General features: G+C 40.9%; 1 protein-coding gene across 1 annotated transcript in view; it reads right to left on the bottom strand.

The window, feature by feature from the left end:
• The window catches only part of aspg (asparaginase homolog), an 18,367-nt gene extending 8,140 nt beyond the window's left edge, over window positions 1-10,227 (bottom strand). The window contains exons 1-7 of the mRNA XM_079692836.1: window positions 9,929-10,227; window positions 4,233-4,359; window positions 1,705-1,816; window positions 1,378-1,503; window positions 1,214-1,297; window positions 525-651; window positions 319-431 (exon numbers count right to left, since the gene is read on the bottom strand). Of these exons, the coding sequence (XP_079548962.1) occupies window positions 319-431; window positions 525-651; window positions 1,214-1,297; window positions 1,378-1,503; window positions 1,705-1,816; window positions 4,233-4,359; window positions 9,929-10,160 (921 nt within the window). The 5' untranslated portion in view covers window positions 10,161-10,227. The remainder of the gene's footprint in view (window positions 1-318; window positions 432-524; window positions 652-1,213; window positions 1,298-1,377; window positions 1,504-1,704; window positions 1,817-4,232; window positions 4,360-9,928) is intronic.
• Window positions 10,228-17,632: the final 7,405 nt, after the last annotated feature.

Raw genomic sequence — 17,632 nt, 5'->3', positions numbered from 1 at the left:
AGAGAGGCTTTTATTTTCTGAGTTCCCTAACACACTGGGGACACATATTTATGTACAAAAGACATCAAAAAGTGCATTTTGCATGATAAGTCCCCTTTAAGGGTTGTTAATTTAAGTGTGCAAATAACTATATTTGAAATGATAGAGGAAACACATCAATCGATAAGCTGCTGAATGAATTCCGCTAAGAGAAAAACCCTTTTCAATTATTCGGTTGTGTGTCACATCAACCAAGGCCCAAGGTCGACGAGTAACCTCTGGACATTAGTTGGCTGTGGCAGACAGTGTAAATATCTGTGGTCCAGTGCAGACACTTACAGTAGCAGTAGTGATTCCTGGGAACAGCCTGAGCAGGCCCACGTTCGTGTTCATCTCAGGTCTCACATGAAACTTTGCTTTGGTGTTTGCTCTCCACACTGTATCCCAGTTGACTGAAAACAAAAGAGTAAAGACAACAGATTAAAGTGAAGAGAAGTGATTTAATGTCCACATCAGGGTGATGACAAATTCCACTACTGCCTTACTTGTGATGGCCACTTCAGCACAGGCCAGAGGAGCCAAGTTAGGAGATGAGAACGCTTTGAAACTCCCAGCATCCACCTTGGTAGATCGATTCCCTCTGTAGAGGTTGTTGTAGAAATACAAGCACACCTGAATTGGGAAAGAAAATCGGTTTTATGCAGCAGGAAATAACATACATGAACAAAACACACGTCAGAGCAAACACTTAAATCTGTTTTTAGTACGGTCCCACAATTGAGGAAAGACAAAGGATAAAATGCTTACAGCATTTTGTACATTGATAGATAGATAACTGTGAAGTGTTCTTTATGTATAGCCGTTGTTTCTCAGTATTGCAAAACACTGTCATTAGAAAGCATTCTCAACAGACAAGTAGTTAAGAGCTTTTGTATGCTTCTGAATACAAAAAGCCTCAACACCTGCCCTTGCAAATCACAGTTTTTTTTGTCAACATAAACATATAAATTAGGTCAGGTAATTTAGAATGAATGTATAAATTATATATAACCCCACACATGTAAAATATTGATAGAAAGAGAAGGAAAGCGCACTAAGCAGAGTGGTGATCTCCTATTAACTCTGTTTTGTCTTCCCAAATACAGCACATTTGTAATGCTCCCTCAATGAGATTGTCAAATAAATGTCTCTTTAAATCATATATGGGAGTAGGATTTATGTGCCCTCTTCTCACCTCAGGAATGACAAAATGGCCAGCAATCAGCAGCGCCCCCAGCAGGTTGGCTCTGCCATCATTCCTCATCTCATAGATCGGCACCTGAAGACAGAAAGTGTCTTGTCTTAAAAAAGGGCATTAAAAATGTAAAATGCTGCAGGCACTTTTTTGTAAGACCGTACCTGTGATCCGGTGACAATGATTGGTTTGCCTAAATGTTCACACATGAAGGACAGGGCAGAGGCAGTGTAAGCCATAGTGTCTGTGCCGTGGAGGATCACAAATCCATCGTATTTTTCATAGTTTCCCTAAACAAGACAAAAAGACCATGTAATGTGGATCATTTTCGAAGCCGACGTGAATACAATCGTAATTTCCTGGAATATTATATTGTGTATTTCATAAACAATATCAATTATTTAAGGAGTCATTAATTACTAAACGTTTACAGTATGAATGATTAGGTGTTTGTTGAGGTTATCCAAAACATAAGAAGAAAATTAAAGTACCTCAATATCCTTTCCTATTTTTCCCCAGTCATCTGTGCTCATATTGGAGGAGTCCAGCAGGGGTGAGTACTCCATAATAGTGTAGACTACTCTCTTTTTTTCCTCACTTAGCCTGGAAGAGAGAGAGACATTTATGAGTTGTTGTCATTACATTCACTATAAAACCAAAAATTAAACATGACAAACAGTAAAAAGTGTTAGTCTTTGCATTCGACGATGTTCACTCCAAAAACACATAAAGGGCACACGGTTAAACAAATTATTATTATCTTCACTGTGACAAATGGTTATTTGTCCTCATTGTGCTTGTATAACAAAGTTGGATAGAGTTCTTGTTAATTTTGAGAAGAGAGTTTAAAGAAAGGATAGGGAAACGCTATAAAACCAGCTGACTTTATGAAGCGAGACAAAGTCTATTTAACCGGGCCTTCTGTCTCGGCAGCAGGGTGCCAAAACCTGTTTCAGACACACACAGAGAATGTGTGTCGTAGTGTAAAAGGGAGGGGCATGTTGGCATAATGTTAAAGAGAGCAGCACTTTGAACTTTGCAATTTCCACCATAAAAACCTAATGTTCTGTGGAGCCTTACTGTGTATTGTAAATACAAGCAAAGCTGAGGGACATTAAGGGGCCGATTTGACTCATCTTGAAGGTTATTTAGAAACAACATATCAGGTTAGGGCACGTTTCATTTTCATTCCAATTACAAAGGAGTGAGTCTTTCATGTATACATATTTATGTCGCCTCTAAATGGATTTCAACTGGGGTGTCTCCGGGCCCCACCTGCGACACTCCGTGTAAAGTAGCGTGACTGGCCAAACAGCCATGGAAAGATTTTATTTTTAATCTCCCTTTTAACGAAGCAGGGTGGGACAGCCCTCACATTACCATAGGGCAGCCTTATAGCGCCAGGAAGGGAGCCGAATGGAACAGCAGGGGGACAAGAAGCGGGCCCCAGTTCACCCAACCAGGGGTCCTACAAGCCCTCTTCCAATTAGTCTTAGGTCCAAACCACGACCCTGAAACATATGTTGTTGATCATCTTGAAGTCAAAGTGCCACAAGAAACTGTGGAAGAGACTATTCAAATAACCAATTATTCATCTATCTGGCAGTTTACCCTAAGGTGTACTACACATTAGCATACCAAGGCTAAGATGCCTTATAGCTTAAGAATAATGAATTTCTATGTATGTGTGGATAAGAGTGGGGGCTCAAGACGTGGAAGAAGAGAGTTGGTGGGGCAAACAGCCTGGTGGCATTGCCTCTCATCAGCACATGAATAAAGGTTTTCAATAAATCAATAAATAAATTCCCTAATTCAACATGAGCTGCATACTATCAACAGTATTAGACTTGCATATAAGCCTACTTTAGTTGATCCTAATATTATTCCAACTCAAGGGTTAGCAAATATTAAAAAGTAAAACATGCTCTCACTCCAAAAAACACCTCTGATTTATGTTAACATTTAATACATATTATAATTAGCAAATGTTTAATATTAGTCAAACCACACAGCTGACGGTGTTGAGCATTTAGGGTTGAATACAGTTCAACTGAAAAGGCTTTTCTACATCATTTGTATAAACCTATGTCAGTATAACACTGCCTGATGTATGGATAGCTTATCTTTACCATACACCCCTATGCCGCTCTGTCGATTTTCACAGTGGCATTCAACATGAAGGGGGTATGGAAATTAGTGAGTAAGGGTAAGTGTCTGGGAGAGGTGCCCCCACTATAACTGACAATTAAGAGGCCTGTCAATGGGGGCTCCACTCCCACTGCTCCACAGCACATGCACCAGACAGGGAGACACCATGGATTAAACAAACAGTAATAGAGTAGATTAGCCTTGTGGTTCCTAGCTGCTTTTAAAGACAAAACTTCTAAAAACATAAGGTTATCTTTGCCACACGCTGAAGAAGCTGTTTGTTAGTGACATTAGCAAGTGTAGGCTCTGCACAGCTCTGTGCACTTCCTGGTATTTCCTCCTATTAATAAAAAGTCATGCATTTCCTGACAGGCAAGCACACCCAAACATTTTGTCTAAAGACATCAAACCACAGTGCAGGCACAAACAATACAACCAGTGCTACAGCACTCGTGGCATTGATGGCCAGATTGGGGCGTTGGATTCCAGTTAAAGCAACAAAAGCAGTTTAGAGATATTAAAATGAGTCATGACAGTGAGTCTTTTCCATCCAGTCCATGCTGTTTCTGCTCCTAGTGTAGAAACAAAAACGACTTAGGCCTGGTTTAGCACTCAATGACAATAACTTTAAATTAGACATTTTTCTGTGACATGTTTATGAGGATGACTTTAATGGGTATGTTTTAATAGCATCTATGAGAAAAAGTTCTTATACAAAAGACTTAAAAGTAAAAGATATTAGACATACAATCCTTACACCTAGGCAAGAGCATAGAAGTGTGAAGAGCAGAACATGGATTATTGTAACTTAATCAAAGTAAAGTTATAGCTATGTGCTGAATGAGTAGGGAGGAATTGTGGCTACACTTACGGCAGGACGAGGATGTTCCCAGGTCCATAGTAGTCGTACAAGCCGGTCTGCTGGGCATAACACTCATCGTGAAGGATAGGCAACTTCCGTAGGCTCTCAAAAAAAGCATTAGCTTTTGGAGCAAGCACTGTGGGTTATAGACATTTAAAAAATATATATTTTTTCATAATAGTATTTCATAGGTTTCTCTAATCAAGTTTCTTCAGTATCACATTAGGTGAATAATACAAAGGGTTTAAAATCATCTCAACTCCAAACATTGGTCTCACACTGAACCCTAGTGGTAAATGTAAGAATTATCATTGTTGCAGGGAGCTGGAAAAAATCCAATTAATATTATAACAAACACTTAGAGGGACAATGAATAAGAAACAGTTATAGTATATACAAATTAAAAAAGTGAACAATTGTGAAACACTGGGCCCAGCACCACTGTTGCTGTATAAGAGTTATGGTTCAAGGCACTCTAAATTAAGGCTTGGACAAATGCTTCACTACTATTTAAACTGTATAGCCTAACTGGATGGTCCTCACTTAGTATTCAGCATTGGTTTTTATTAATGTATAAAGCCATTTTAGGTAAGCTTCCACTCTACATATGTGCCAGATTTGCTCCAGTTTGTGACTCTTACAACCTCAGATCAAGTGCCTGGATACGGTTCCAGGTTCCTGCTGTGCGGACTGAGGCTGGGAAAAGGAGTCTTTTTTATTATGGTCCTTGGTCTTGGAATGACCTTCAATCATGCCTCACTGAGGGCACTTGTCTCAATAGCATGTTTTAAATTGAAGTTGTCTGAGGTCCTTACCACCAGCTGCTCTTGCAGTAATAAGTAGTGTACCTTTCTTACTGTCCCAATGTGCACAATGTAGTGACTGCTTTTTCGTCTTTTGTTTTCTTAGTTATGTTCTCTGTATTTTATATGTTTGTGTTATGTGTAACGTTGCTGCCTTCTTGGCCAGGTCAGCATTGTAAATGAGATGTTATCTCAATGCTTTTTTATCTGGTTAAACAAAACAATTAAATGACGGACAACACGTGGCAGCTGAGGCCACATGAGCACAAGCCCTGAAGGACGTAATGAGAGCAACGGTCAGAAATCAAGACAGAAAGACTTGGATAAGAGCAACATGAAAGGGGGAAATTGCCCAGCAATCATAACTTTCCATGAGAAGCAGCTGTCAAGACATTTGACTCTGAACTAAATCGATTGAATGACTCTTGTGAGAAATGGATGATCCCAGGCTCTTTTAAAAACAACAATGCGAAAGACACCATGAAGGAACAAAACTCTGCTAATGTGAAATATACACATTTTGCAATCTATTGTTGTTTTAATGTAACTGGCTGCTAATTCACATGCTTTTTTAATGCTTCGACTTATTTTAGAAAGGGTATGGTTGAGTAGTTGATTATATTAATCTATGCTTTATCTGTGTATTTAATATTTTAGCCTAGTTTTTAATTGTCTCCCTTTATCTGCGCCTGTGAATGTGAATTTAGGAACAACAAATAAAGGATTTTGACTACCTAAATACATTGAGTGAACATTGTGATTAATCTCCTGGTCATTTAATAGAGACAAGAATACAATTAAAAGAATTACAGTATTGACGAAACAACAAACAGTATTGTCAACCAAAAAAAACACTATCATGAGTTAAGTTAATACTAAAAAATGTATACTGAGAGTAAAACATTGATAGGTGGCCTTGGATGAAGGAGCCTGGTTCTTGAGGCTGATAGTACCTTTGCATGTTATGTTTGCCTCACTACATGCTCCAGAGGCCTGTACTACGAAGCCGGTTCAACCTAACCTGGATATGTTTGAGTTGGCCTAATCCAAAACATACGCGTTCTGGCTAAACGGTCCTACGACGCGGGTTATCAAGTGGATCGCTCAAGCCAGCCGTGTCCCATCTAGTTAGGTGCGCGTTCACATGAAAGGGGTGGTATTTGGAGCATTTGACCAATCACAAACATGGACAGGCGTACTACTGACAGCGCGTCATACTTCCTGAATGAAAAGTCAACTATAATATTAGACATATGAAGAAGTTAAACTTTAAACATCCATGACTTAAACACTTTATCCAGGATCAAAGCCACATAGCTGCACCTGCAAGGTGAATACAGCTGGTAAAAGAAAAAGTGTTTGAATGCGTACATTAAAAGGTTTATGATATCACTCTGCCCCGTCTAAGACACGATCTGACTTCAATTACATTTGATTCGAGTGTTTCGTCAACTTAATGTGTTGCTTAAAATAATACTTCTGCATACAGTATGTGACACTGAGTGTTGCACGGCCAGATACGGCTCATCTGACTCAGATAAGGAAATATATGATACATTATGATGTGATATGAATGATACTGGACTGTACTTAATGTTACTTTGATCCGGTTACTTATGTTGTGGCAGATATGTAAGTAAGCTTTCTTAACGCTAATGTTATAATAGTCAGATTGTTCTGAAAATGGGAGGTGATATTCTATTAATGTTCACACAGTCTGTGATCTTTGCCAGCCGTTTTTCCTTCAACGGCAGCTTTTCTGTATTTCCTTTCTCCTATAATATGACTTGATCGCTTTAAACTCCGCACACTGAGCTTTGATTGGTCAGCAGGCAGTGCTTTCACTGAGTTGAGTTCTTAGCATGCAACCTCCGCTCAGCATAAGTTACCATTGAGATCTAGCCCCCTAAAAAGAGAACCAGCGTCGTAGGACCGGAAACCTCGAGTTTTCCCTGAAGTTAGCCCGCTAAGCGAAGGTCCGGCTTTGTAGTACAGGCCTCAGATGTTTCCCAATGCCTCATGTCAACTTCTAGTTATTCATTGAGAGAATCTGTGGGGTCAATCTACATCCTGAGGGGCAGCTTGTACAGTAGTCGTGTCTTTGGCAGAGTATATCTAGGACAGGGGTCGGCAAAGGCCGAATCCGGACCAGACCTATAATTAATACATTAATAGGGGATTTCAATTTTGACGGGGCGATTCTATTCTAACCACCGCCGACAGGGGGCGAAAGAGACGAGTACAGAAGAACACAAAAGAAGAGACAAGAGAGCGGCAGAGAGAAGCGGAGAGGAAAGTGAGTGAAGAGAATAATTAGCGATACAGGGAGAGAAGCGGAGAGGAGAGTGAACAGGCATGTTAGCGGCAGACAGGGAGAGACAAATAATGACACATGGCGCTCTCCAAGAAGAGGAAAGTGGACAGTGAGAACAGAGCTTTTAACCCTGAGTGGACGGACTCATTCATGTTCATCCTGCCCACTGGGAGCACAGAACCAGTGTGTCTCATTTATTCAGAGACCGTGGCGCTAGGGCTGCTCAATTAAATAGTATTTTAAATCTCAAATTACGATTATGGCTTGCAACGATTACGAAAACAACGTAATTGAAATATAACGATTATTTTTAAATTATTAATTTTCTTCTATTGGTTTTTCAGTTGAGTTATACTTAAAGTTCAGGGTAATCAACTGTTAAAAACATACCGTTCAAAAAAAATGTCTCCAATAAATTGATGTTTTCAAAGTAAATGGATAATCGTTTTTATCAATTATTGACCAAAATAATCGAGATTATTATTTTTGCCATAATCGAGCAGCCCTACGTGGCGCTCTTTAAAAGTGCCAAAACACAAAGTGTTTGACCAAACATTCCCTCTCAAGTCAGAACTGAGGTCACAAAAAATAAGCAGTCTCAGAGCCCAATATGATTAGTCCATGTGGTCGTGGATCAAAATTAAAACTAAATATCGTTCCAGGGCAGGCTAACCGAGGCTAACCAATGAGCACCTGCATGTGTGTATGAGAATGGAACTGACACCATTTCAGCCCAGATTTAAACTCCTGGCAGGACAAGCTCAAACTCAATTCTTGCACTGAATTAAAAACAAAAAGTGAGTGAGGGACTGCAATATAAGAGGAAAAGAAAGAGAAACTTTAAAACTGTTCAATTGTTATGATGTGTGAAGACTGACATTGTTCGATAATCGGTTGATGTGAAAAGGTTAACAAAGAAAAAAGGGAAACTCAAGCTGCTGCTACACTTTATTTAATTTATCTAAAATTAAGCACTTTTAAAAGATGCACATATTTTCAAAAGCTATTTTATTTTATTCAAAAAAAAAAATTTTTTTAAATGCAGCCAGAGGGGAACATTACACATATCCACAGTATTTTATTGTATATCTGTATAGTTCCATGTTAATTGACAATAAATATTGTTGTTTTTGAATTATACTTTCTTTATTTGATTGGCAGTCAGTTGTTGATTACATGCAGACGTTGATAAAGCTACTTCAATATATATCACACTAATTCATAAAACAAGTTAGACATGTTGATGTTCCGGACCTTTGCATAGGGAGATTTTCTCTAACTGGACCTTGTTGAATTTTAGTTGAATACCCCTGATGTAGGGTTTCCCATTAATGTAGCTATGGGCTACAGTGAAATGTTCTACTGCAACACTCACATACAGTACACCCGCGACTGTTACAATGAAGGCTCGATAATCAGCTAACGGCATATAGGAAAGGTAAAGTGCTATATCTTTTATAAGTGGAGGCTCGAAAATGACATTCCCAGAACAAATGACCAAAACTTCACTTATTTTTTCTCAAAGCAATGATAAACCTGTGAGTTGGATTTAGAAGAGTCAGAATCAATATAGATTTTTTATTTTATTTTAAAGTAAATTCAGCTTGAACATAGTAAAACAATTTAAATTATTGTGTCCGTCCAAAAAAATAAACATTACTTATAGTGAAAACCACCGATGATGGGATCGGAGAATAAAAGCTTTAGGAATCCAAACTATAACATATAATAAGTACCCTGTATCAAGATTGTTGCAAAACAAGTGACATTTTACCTTTTTAGAGAGATTTAGCAACAAAAAAAACCTTCTGGGGTCATTTGGGTAGATTTGACCTAAATAACCGAGTGACACGAACTCTAGATTTTAGCCGAGACCAGCGGAAAGTTTGTCTCAAAACTCGTGTGTGTAAAAACTAAAAGACGATCCACAAGCAGAGATTTGAGATCCACGAGCAGAGATTTGAGATCCACAAGCAGAAATGTGAGATCCAGAAGAGCATTTTTGGACGACAATTAGAAAAATGGATTCACAAATGCCTGATCGAAAGTTGTCAATGTTAGAGATATTCAAAGATCTTTTTTTATTTGTAAACATATTTTGCATATTTGCAGATCCGTTTTACATTTGCAAATGTATTTATGAGTTTGCAAATCTTTTAAATGCATTTGTGGATGGTGTACTTTTACAAATCACATATTTACACACAAATTATTTTTATGTTCACACAAATAATTATGAGACATATCTAAGCCCATAGATTTGAGACGGTGGAGGGGCTCAGCACCCGCTGCTCGTTGAGGAAAGTAACTGTATAACAATTACGTGCCATCACGTCAGATTCTCCAAACACCAGAAAGTCTACAATAACACCAGAAAAAGTAGCTGAATTTGTCGCTAGTCGCTTTTGACAAAAAAAAGTAGCCGGAGGGTTTGGAAAGTCGCCCGATTTAGCGAGAAAGTCCCCAAGTTGGCAACATTGCTTACTCGTGCCTCATGCTCTCAGTTATGAGAACAACCTGCAAAACAACAGCTTAAAGCAAGCAAGCTAGCGGGCTGCGATACTGTAAAACAATAACACTAGCCATACCCTGATCGTGAAGTGTCATCCCTATGGTTCCTCCGGTGTTGATAACCAGGACTTGTACCTCTGTAGCGATTGGTGAAGGCTCAGAGCTTTCATTCGAGTTGCAGATCGACAACTTTCTCCTTCGACATTTGGACAGCGGAATACTTCTTGTAGGACTATCATTCAGATTCAGTGTAGGCTGTGACAAAGCCCTTGCAAGGGACGTCAGGTTGATGCAGCTGGAGTCCGCCATGATGCTTCACCACCAGTTTGCCGGTGTTGTGCAGGTTCAGTTGAAGACTTGCTGCTGTATATAGAGGCGAAGTCCCGCCCTTCTACTTCCGCCCCATGGGACCCCATGGGACCCCATGGGACCTATGCATGGGACGGAAAAATGATGTATTGAAGTCTCCGCCTAATGGGACCTTATTTCGGGAACATTATGTATTGAAGTCAATGGGGAGAGAAAAGTTATCTTTCGATCCCGTTTGAATTGTGCCATGAATTACACACATGATGTTTGTCAATCTTAAAAAATCATTTCCATGTCAAAAAAGTCAGTTTGTCGTAAAACTGTTGAAATATAAGACTATGAAAATACGCAACTAGAAAGACTACAAGTCCCAGAGTCACGTAAGTGATGTCATAATTGTTTTCCTCCACTAAATATAGCTAAGATAAGATAACTTTAACAAGATGCCTGTGTGCTTAGTACCAGGTTGTAATCATACCAGCAATGGGTCCGTCTGATGAAAGGACGAGGAGGGGTAGGCAAGTAAGTTTGGCCGTGGGCCAATTTTTTTCTGAGCCACAAGATTGCGGGCCAAAAATAATCAAAGCCTAATTCAAGACATTTATTTTCGCAAGAGGGCCCTGTTCCCCGGTTCAGAAAAATCGCTGTTGACCCTCCCCAACAACACTCTGATGCGCAGTCAGATCCGATTGGTTCACTGATGATATAGGCGCCCAATCCAGAGCCACTGGCTAGAACCGCCCAAAGGGAGTCTCGTCCTCTCTTGCCCCATTTCAGTCCCATGTTAAAAGCCAGAGCTATTATCTGTATTTGAACAGATTTATCTTTTAAATTGAGGTGTATTTATTGTTCTCTTCAAAGTTTATTTTTCTCTGAAATTGTAGGGAGGATGGTCCTCCCTTTCCTCAATGGACGAGCCTCCACAGAGTAAAGTAGAGTTATTAACTAGGTAGCAGTGTTATTTAACATACTTTTATTCTGATAAGTATTGTCAAGTTCTCTGGGTTTTTGGCATTTATTTGAGTGTTTGCCCACATTTGAGAGGCTTGAGGGGCAACAGAGGACGCATGGACAACTGGAATCCTTTTTCCTTTTCAAGGACACATTAGGATTCTTTCAGGTTGAAAACCTTTTATAACAATTTTTTTTTTTTTTAAAAACTGCATGTTTCGCTTTGCAATTTATTTAATACATTATAACCTAAATTAATCAGTAACCAAGTATTTTACTCAAACTCAAAGCGAAGTGCGTTGCGGTGGAGATTTAATAGAACTCAGTAGTAGACAGCTTCCTTTTAGCCTTCATTAGGCATATTTATTTATCCTGGTAGGAGAGATGCGGTTGATCTGCCGCTCAGCTCTCGATCCAAACAACATCTAAACGGATAAGGTAGAGGCCACATGTAGTGCAAGGTATAGTCAGTGACGTCACGTCCTGGACGCACTGCAGACAACATTGCCCTCTGCAGGACACAATGAGCAAGGGCGCACATAATTGTACAACATTTAACATTTAATAGTTAAATAAGTACTTTAATTGACCTGGTTTCCCACAACCACACATTTGCCTTATGTGACCCGCTCTATCGAAATCAGTCGGAAGTTACAACGGCTCATTTCAAAATAAACGTGGATTTGCGTAAAAAACGAGTTTTTCGGGGTTCGGGTGTTTTGTTTGATTTTAAATAAACAAAGTTTTGGCTTTCAGAAAATGAAACTTGTATTTCCAAAATCACACCATAAATACATGTTTGAAGCTTACAAAGGGGAGATGACAGCTCTACCTGACATTATGAATGTAGGCATATAGTAATCATAGATAACTCACAGGCCTCACAGCCCAACAGAAAGTGACAACTGTGTCCCTAAAGGCGTCGTAGGTGCTCACAAAGCACAACCGGCCATTCACTGACGCAGAGGTTTTCAAGGAGGTGATGGTGACCGTTTTGGAGGAACTGGCCACCGACAAGTCCATGGATGGTGTCATTGCGTCAGTGAAACAGGTGTCCCTCTCCGCGAGGTCCGCTATCCGCCGCATAGAAGCACTGTCGGACGCTGTGCGGGGGGCAGTGTTGGGCAAGTTACTTCCAAAATGTAATATATTACATATTACTTATTACTCTCTTTAGAAAGTAATAAGTTACATTACAATATTACTGTCTCTGAAATGTAATGAGTTACACTACTTTAGTCACTTTTTAGTTACTTTCACCAAAATAACCGCAAAAGAATAGCTAGGTATTTTAAATGCTAAAATGTAGTTTAGTGAAGCTCATTATGCATCCAGTGAAGGGCAATGTGGTATAGCATAACAACTGTGTAGGCCCTTAAGGCTACTAACATCTTGTATTACACGGCTTAGTGGAATACTCCATTCTGATTGTAAATTCTTAACATGTGACACGTTGTTAATACAGCAGTACAAACCGCTGTCAAGGACTATAATGAAGGTTAACATATTGTAAATCAAGGCAAATATTATTTAAACCATGCTCATGGTTTGAAATGGCAAACATTGAAAGGCAAAAGTATTATTAAAACCATGTAGCCTACTACATCATCCCCTTGGTCCCATCATATACGCTGGGAAGAGAATATTTACTGTGCTTGAAAACTGGTATCACATCATCATGTGAGGTTGACTTTGTGACCTGGAGAACATTTCAGCTGCAACATCAGCTCGTTGATAATAAGCTTAGGATATGAGATATTTTTGTAGCGATTCGTGGTGAAGGCATCTGTGCTATTGTATGCATTATTTTTGACCCAACATTTCTACAGGCATGTCAGAATATGGTACTATTTTCACATGAATATTCTAGCCATTGTCTATTTTTATACCACAAGCTGCAAAATGACCGCCTTACCCCCAAGCCCACCTTAACCTGCCATCAGGCCCTGGGGCTGATAGTTTTTGTAGGCCCCCTATTTAAACAACAAATCAAAGTCATTTATAGCCTCGGCAGGCTCTGTGATCGCACTTCTCCACTCTGCTCTACACGCGCCTGGTCCTCTCCTCCAGATGAGTGACGTATCGGGCCTCCCTCATGTATTTGTCCGGTTGCCGTTGGCTCCCCTCCACGTAGCAAGTCCTCGTCGTCCTCTCCATCTCCTCCAACAGATAATGTCCCTCCTGTCTGTTTTTCCTCTCCCGCTACTCCATCGCTATCAGAACCAGACGGCCTACTTGTCTCCGAGGCCCCGCGGCCGGCACCGCTACCGCTCGGTACAGAACTCATCTGTCCTTCCTCCTCATCCTGGCCTACAGGTTTAAAATAACCTGTAAGCGTCGGCATTTTTTGTAATAGCTGCTTGTCTCGAAACTCCTTTTCCCTCAACAATTTCCTTTTCCGAGCGCCACTCAAACTTTTTCTTCACTCAATCACTCGCAATTTGAATAAGTCACATGTGAAACATATTCTCATTTTGACGTGTGTGTGTGTTTGTGTATATTTGCGTTTGTGTGTATTGTGTTTGTTTCCCGGGGAAAACCCTCACGAGAAACATCGGCTGTTGTTATGCCTGCTGTGACGTCAAGTTACTCCGTTCTCCGCTTGTAATTATGCCGTTACAAGCTTCAAAGTTGTATTTATCATCTGAATTTGCCGAAACAAGTTTAATATTCTGAAAGCCAAGACTTTGTTTTTTTTAAATCAGATGAAAACAAACTGTAAGGGACCTTGCTGTGTTATCTATCATTACTCTACGTCTTACAATAATAATTTCAGTGGAGGGAGGGGGGCGGCGCTGTGGAACAGCAGAGTGGCGAGGGAGAGCTGTCGTCTTCCCTTTACAAGATTCAAAAATGTATTTATCGTGTGATTTTGGAAATGAAAGTTTCCTATTCTGAAAGCCAAGAATTTGTTTATTTAAAAAAACAAAAAAACACCCGAAATAAAAAAAAAAGATTTTTTTTTTTAATTTTTTAATTTTTTAATTGGCTCATGATAGGCCCCCGATCTCCGTAGGCCCCTGGGCTTCAGCCCAGGTCAGCCCGTGCATTAAGGCGGCCCTGCTTACCCCACTGTACAGGCGGGTAGTTGTTTAAATATACCTGGCACCTGCGGGCCGCAGAGGGGCGGCGTAGTTTCGGGCGACGAAGACTGCTGCTCCGGGGCTGGCGAGTCAGGCGGGAGTAAGCTAGTGTCCACAACGGAGGGTAACGTGATGTCCGCATCTGACCTGTTGCTACTGTCTGCAGTAGATGCAGTGTTGCTGGCGTTTAGTGATGGTTGCTTTGACCATTTTCGTATAAATGATTATCCACAGATCAGATGTGTGTCACTGCTGTGGAAGCACTTTGGAAATGATGCACGCGCAGCGGAGCAGGTCACGTGCACCTGACACAATTTGTTGTTTGTATTTTTCGCTACGTTCTCTTTTTTGAATGGTTGCATAACGTTCAACTTCCCCGAAGATCTCGACGCGAAGCCTGAAGGGTAAACACCAGGTTTACTAATCTACCCGCACAATTTGTCCGGTGTCGGAATGTCTCGCTATGTTAGTACATTCTTAAAAAACAAAACACCATTTAATTTCGGGTTAAAATCAGTTGTAACTGCGTTACTGAGCATTGTAACGGGTAATATATTACCCAAATTTCATTAGTAATGCGTTACATTACTTCGTTACAGCAAAAAGTAATATATTACTGTAACTCCGTTACTTTTGTAACGCGTTACACCCAACACTGGCGGGGGGTAATTATCAAGGGTCTCTGTCAAGCCAATTACTTTTCCTTAGCCATTGACGAGAGCACTGACAGTACAGATGTAGCCCAGTTGTGCGTCTATGTTAGATATTTTGATGGAAAGGAGTTCAGGGAAGAGCTGCTGTCTCTTATTCCATTAGAAGGGCACACCACTGGGGACGTTATATTTACGAAACTGGAAAAGTTGTTTAGGCTGCATTCATTGTCATTCGAGAGGGTTAACCTAATCGTGACAGACGGGGCTCCTGCTATGGTGGGAAAGCACAGAGGTCTGGTAAGCAGGTTGAAGGAGCACGCCCCCCAAATGCATGGACTGCACTGTCTCGTCCACCAGAGTGTCCTTTGCGCCAAACTCAGTGGTGAGCTAAAGGAAGTTAAGGACAAAGTGATGCGTGTCATTAATTTTGTCAGGGGTACATCAAGCACCCAGCATCGATTTTTCCGACAACTTGTGGCTGAGTCAGAAGAGGCCACCCACGATGACCTGCTGCTTCACAATGACGTGCGCTGGTTGAGCAAAGGGAAAGCGTTGGACCGCTTCTGTGCGCTACTGGATGAGGTCAAGGCGTTTCTTAGATTGAGCAAGATTAGGGCAGCAGCTGACCACCTTGCCCTTCTGGGAGACGAAAAGTTAATGTCCAATGTAACATTTTTAACGGATATATTTGGCCACCTAAACCAGCTTAACCTGTAGCTACAGGGGAGAGGCAAAACCACATGGTTGAAAAGCTTGAATCCTTCACGATGAAGGAGTTGTTCGAGTCAGACATATCCACTGGCAGGCTCCTCCATTTCAGTACACTAAAATCACAGGCACTGGGACAAGCGACAGAGCTGATGGTGGACTTCATCAAGCAGCTACGGGCCAACTTCACGTCAAGGTTTGAGGACTACTCCATCCCAAAAGACATCATTGCCTTTGTACGCGATCCTCTCACAGTCCGACCAAGTGGAGACTTCACCTCCCAGGCGAAACAAATGATCCCCTCCTTAGACGAGGCTGCATTAGAAATGGAGCTAATTGATTTTCAAACAAGCTCCCTGGTCAGCGATGCGCTCAGAAGTGCGGAGTCTGTGACTGCCTTTTGGGTGGGAAGCTCAGAGGAGTATAGCACGAACAAGAGGCTCACATGTTATGTGCTCACAATGTTCCCTTCCACCTATACATGCGAGTCGTCCTTTTGTTCAATGAATAATGCGATAAAGACGCACGAGAGGAATCGATTGACGCATAAAAACCTTGAGAACTGCCTGCGGATTAAAGTGACGTCCATGTCATCCAAAAAATAGCGACCAATGGGAGATGTCAGTTTTCGCATTAAGTGAGTACCAAGCCTGTCGTAATTGTATTTAATAGCCTAATTATATTTTTTATATTTTTGAATGAATGGCTCATTATAATTATTATCCCTAATGTAGCGTGTTTGCTCTGTCGTTTCAGGAGCATGCACCACCACTCCTCTCCCTCCATGATCAAGCGGCTTCTCCAATTTTGTTGTCAATGTTTTGCCTGAACTTTGTTACTGTTCACATAAGTAAACATTACGTTTGAATGATTTAGTGAGCTGGTGTTATTTTTTTCAAACCACACACCGAATGTTGGCTATTTCAGCACCACGCGCTGTCCACCTATTGATCCACTGTCAGCGTCAGTGCACCCCGCAGCCTGATTGGGCCTGTGCTGTGTGTCATGCACTCTCAACATGGATAAAGTACAATAAGCATTCCTCAGGTGTAGGTAGATTCTCTATTCGGACATTATAGCCTATATGTGCGACTGTCGGTCCGATGTTGTAAAAAGAAAAAAAAATCAAAATATATATATATTTTTTATTCTCAAGATTACAGGCCAAATATTATTGCTAGCGGGCCAACAATGGCCCGCGGGCCACCTGTTGCCGACCCATGGGCTAGATCAAGTTAGCTACCTAGCTAGTAGCAAGCACGTTAGTTAGCATTACAGCCGGCTTAGCCTTGTCATTTTAGAGCAACTTCCAGGTTAAAGACAACTGTGAATAAATGTGTAGGAAAATGATGAATACACTAGATTTTCCCAAAAATATACAGAAATATACACAGTGACATCTGGCGTCGTTTTTGTAAGAAATGTTCACTTCCGCATAAAAAAGCCTCGGCACGTGCCTCCCGCGTGTGACGTAACACGGGGGACACAAGGGGGACAGCGGCCGGTGTAACGTATTAATAAACATGGATCCCAATGCTAGTTTCGACACAAGAGACACAGAAGAAGTTGAACATGAATATTCGAATGCATATGACGGACCACAACCTTATAATTATGAGCCTGCTAGGCGTCGAAGAGACCAGGAGCAGCCAAGGATTAGAAGAAATAACGGCCATCGGAGAGAAATTGAGCTGTGGTGTGAGGAGAACCAGTGGAGAACTGGGCAGCTATCTTGGTGAGTGACCGGCGTTGGCTACAGAATGTTAGCTAACGTCACATCACAACTTTGTAAAGTTAGCTATCATATATCAGGCTATAACTAAAGTAGCATTGATAATATAGTAACGTTACTGGCAGGACTGTTGATACTGATCCATAACAGAAACTAATGCGCAAGTATCAGCCGTATCTCGCGTTACCTAATGCAACTCCACACTAAGGTGCTGTGTACCGGAGGAGAGACGCGAGATACGGCTGATACTTGACGATCTGGCGGAGAAAGGTTGTGGAGCCTCCTTTGATATGTCGTTGTAAATAGGCTTGTTTGAGACAAGCGAGACCTGCGCAGATCTGCGCA

The sequence above is a fragment of the Notothenia rossii genome, assembly GCF_949606895.1.
Source record: "Notothenia rossii genome assembly, chromosome: 7".
Taxonomy (NCBI): domain Eukaryota; kingdom Metazoa; phylum Chordata; class Actinopteri; order Perciformes; family Nototheniidae; genus Notothenia; species Notothenia rossii.
Note: the sequence above shows the minus strand (reverse complement) of the source record. Positions and strands in the feature narration are given on the sequence as shown.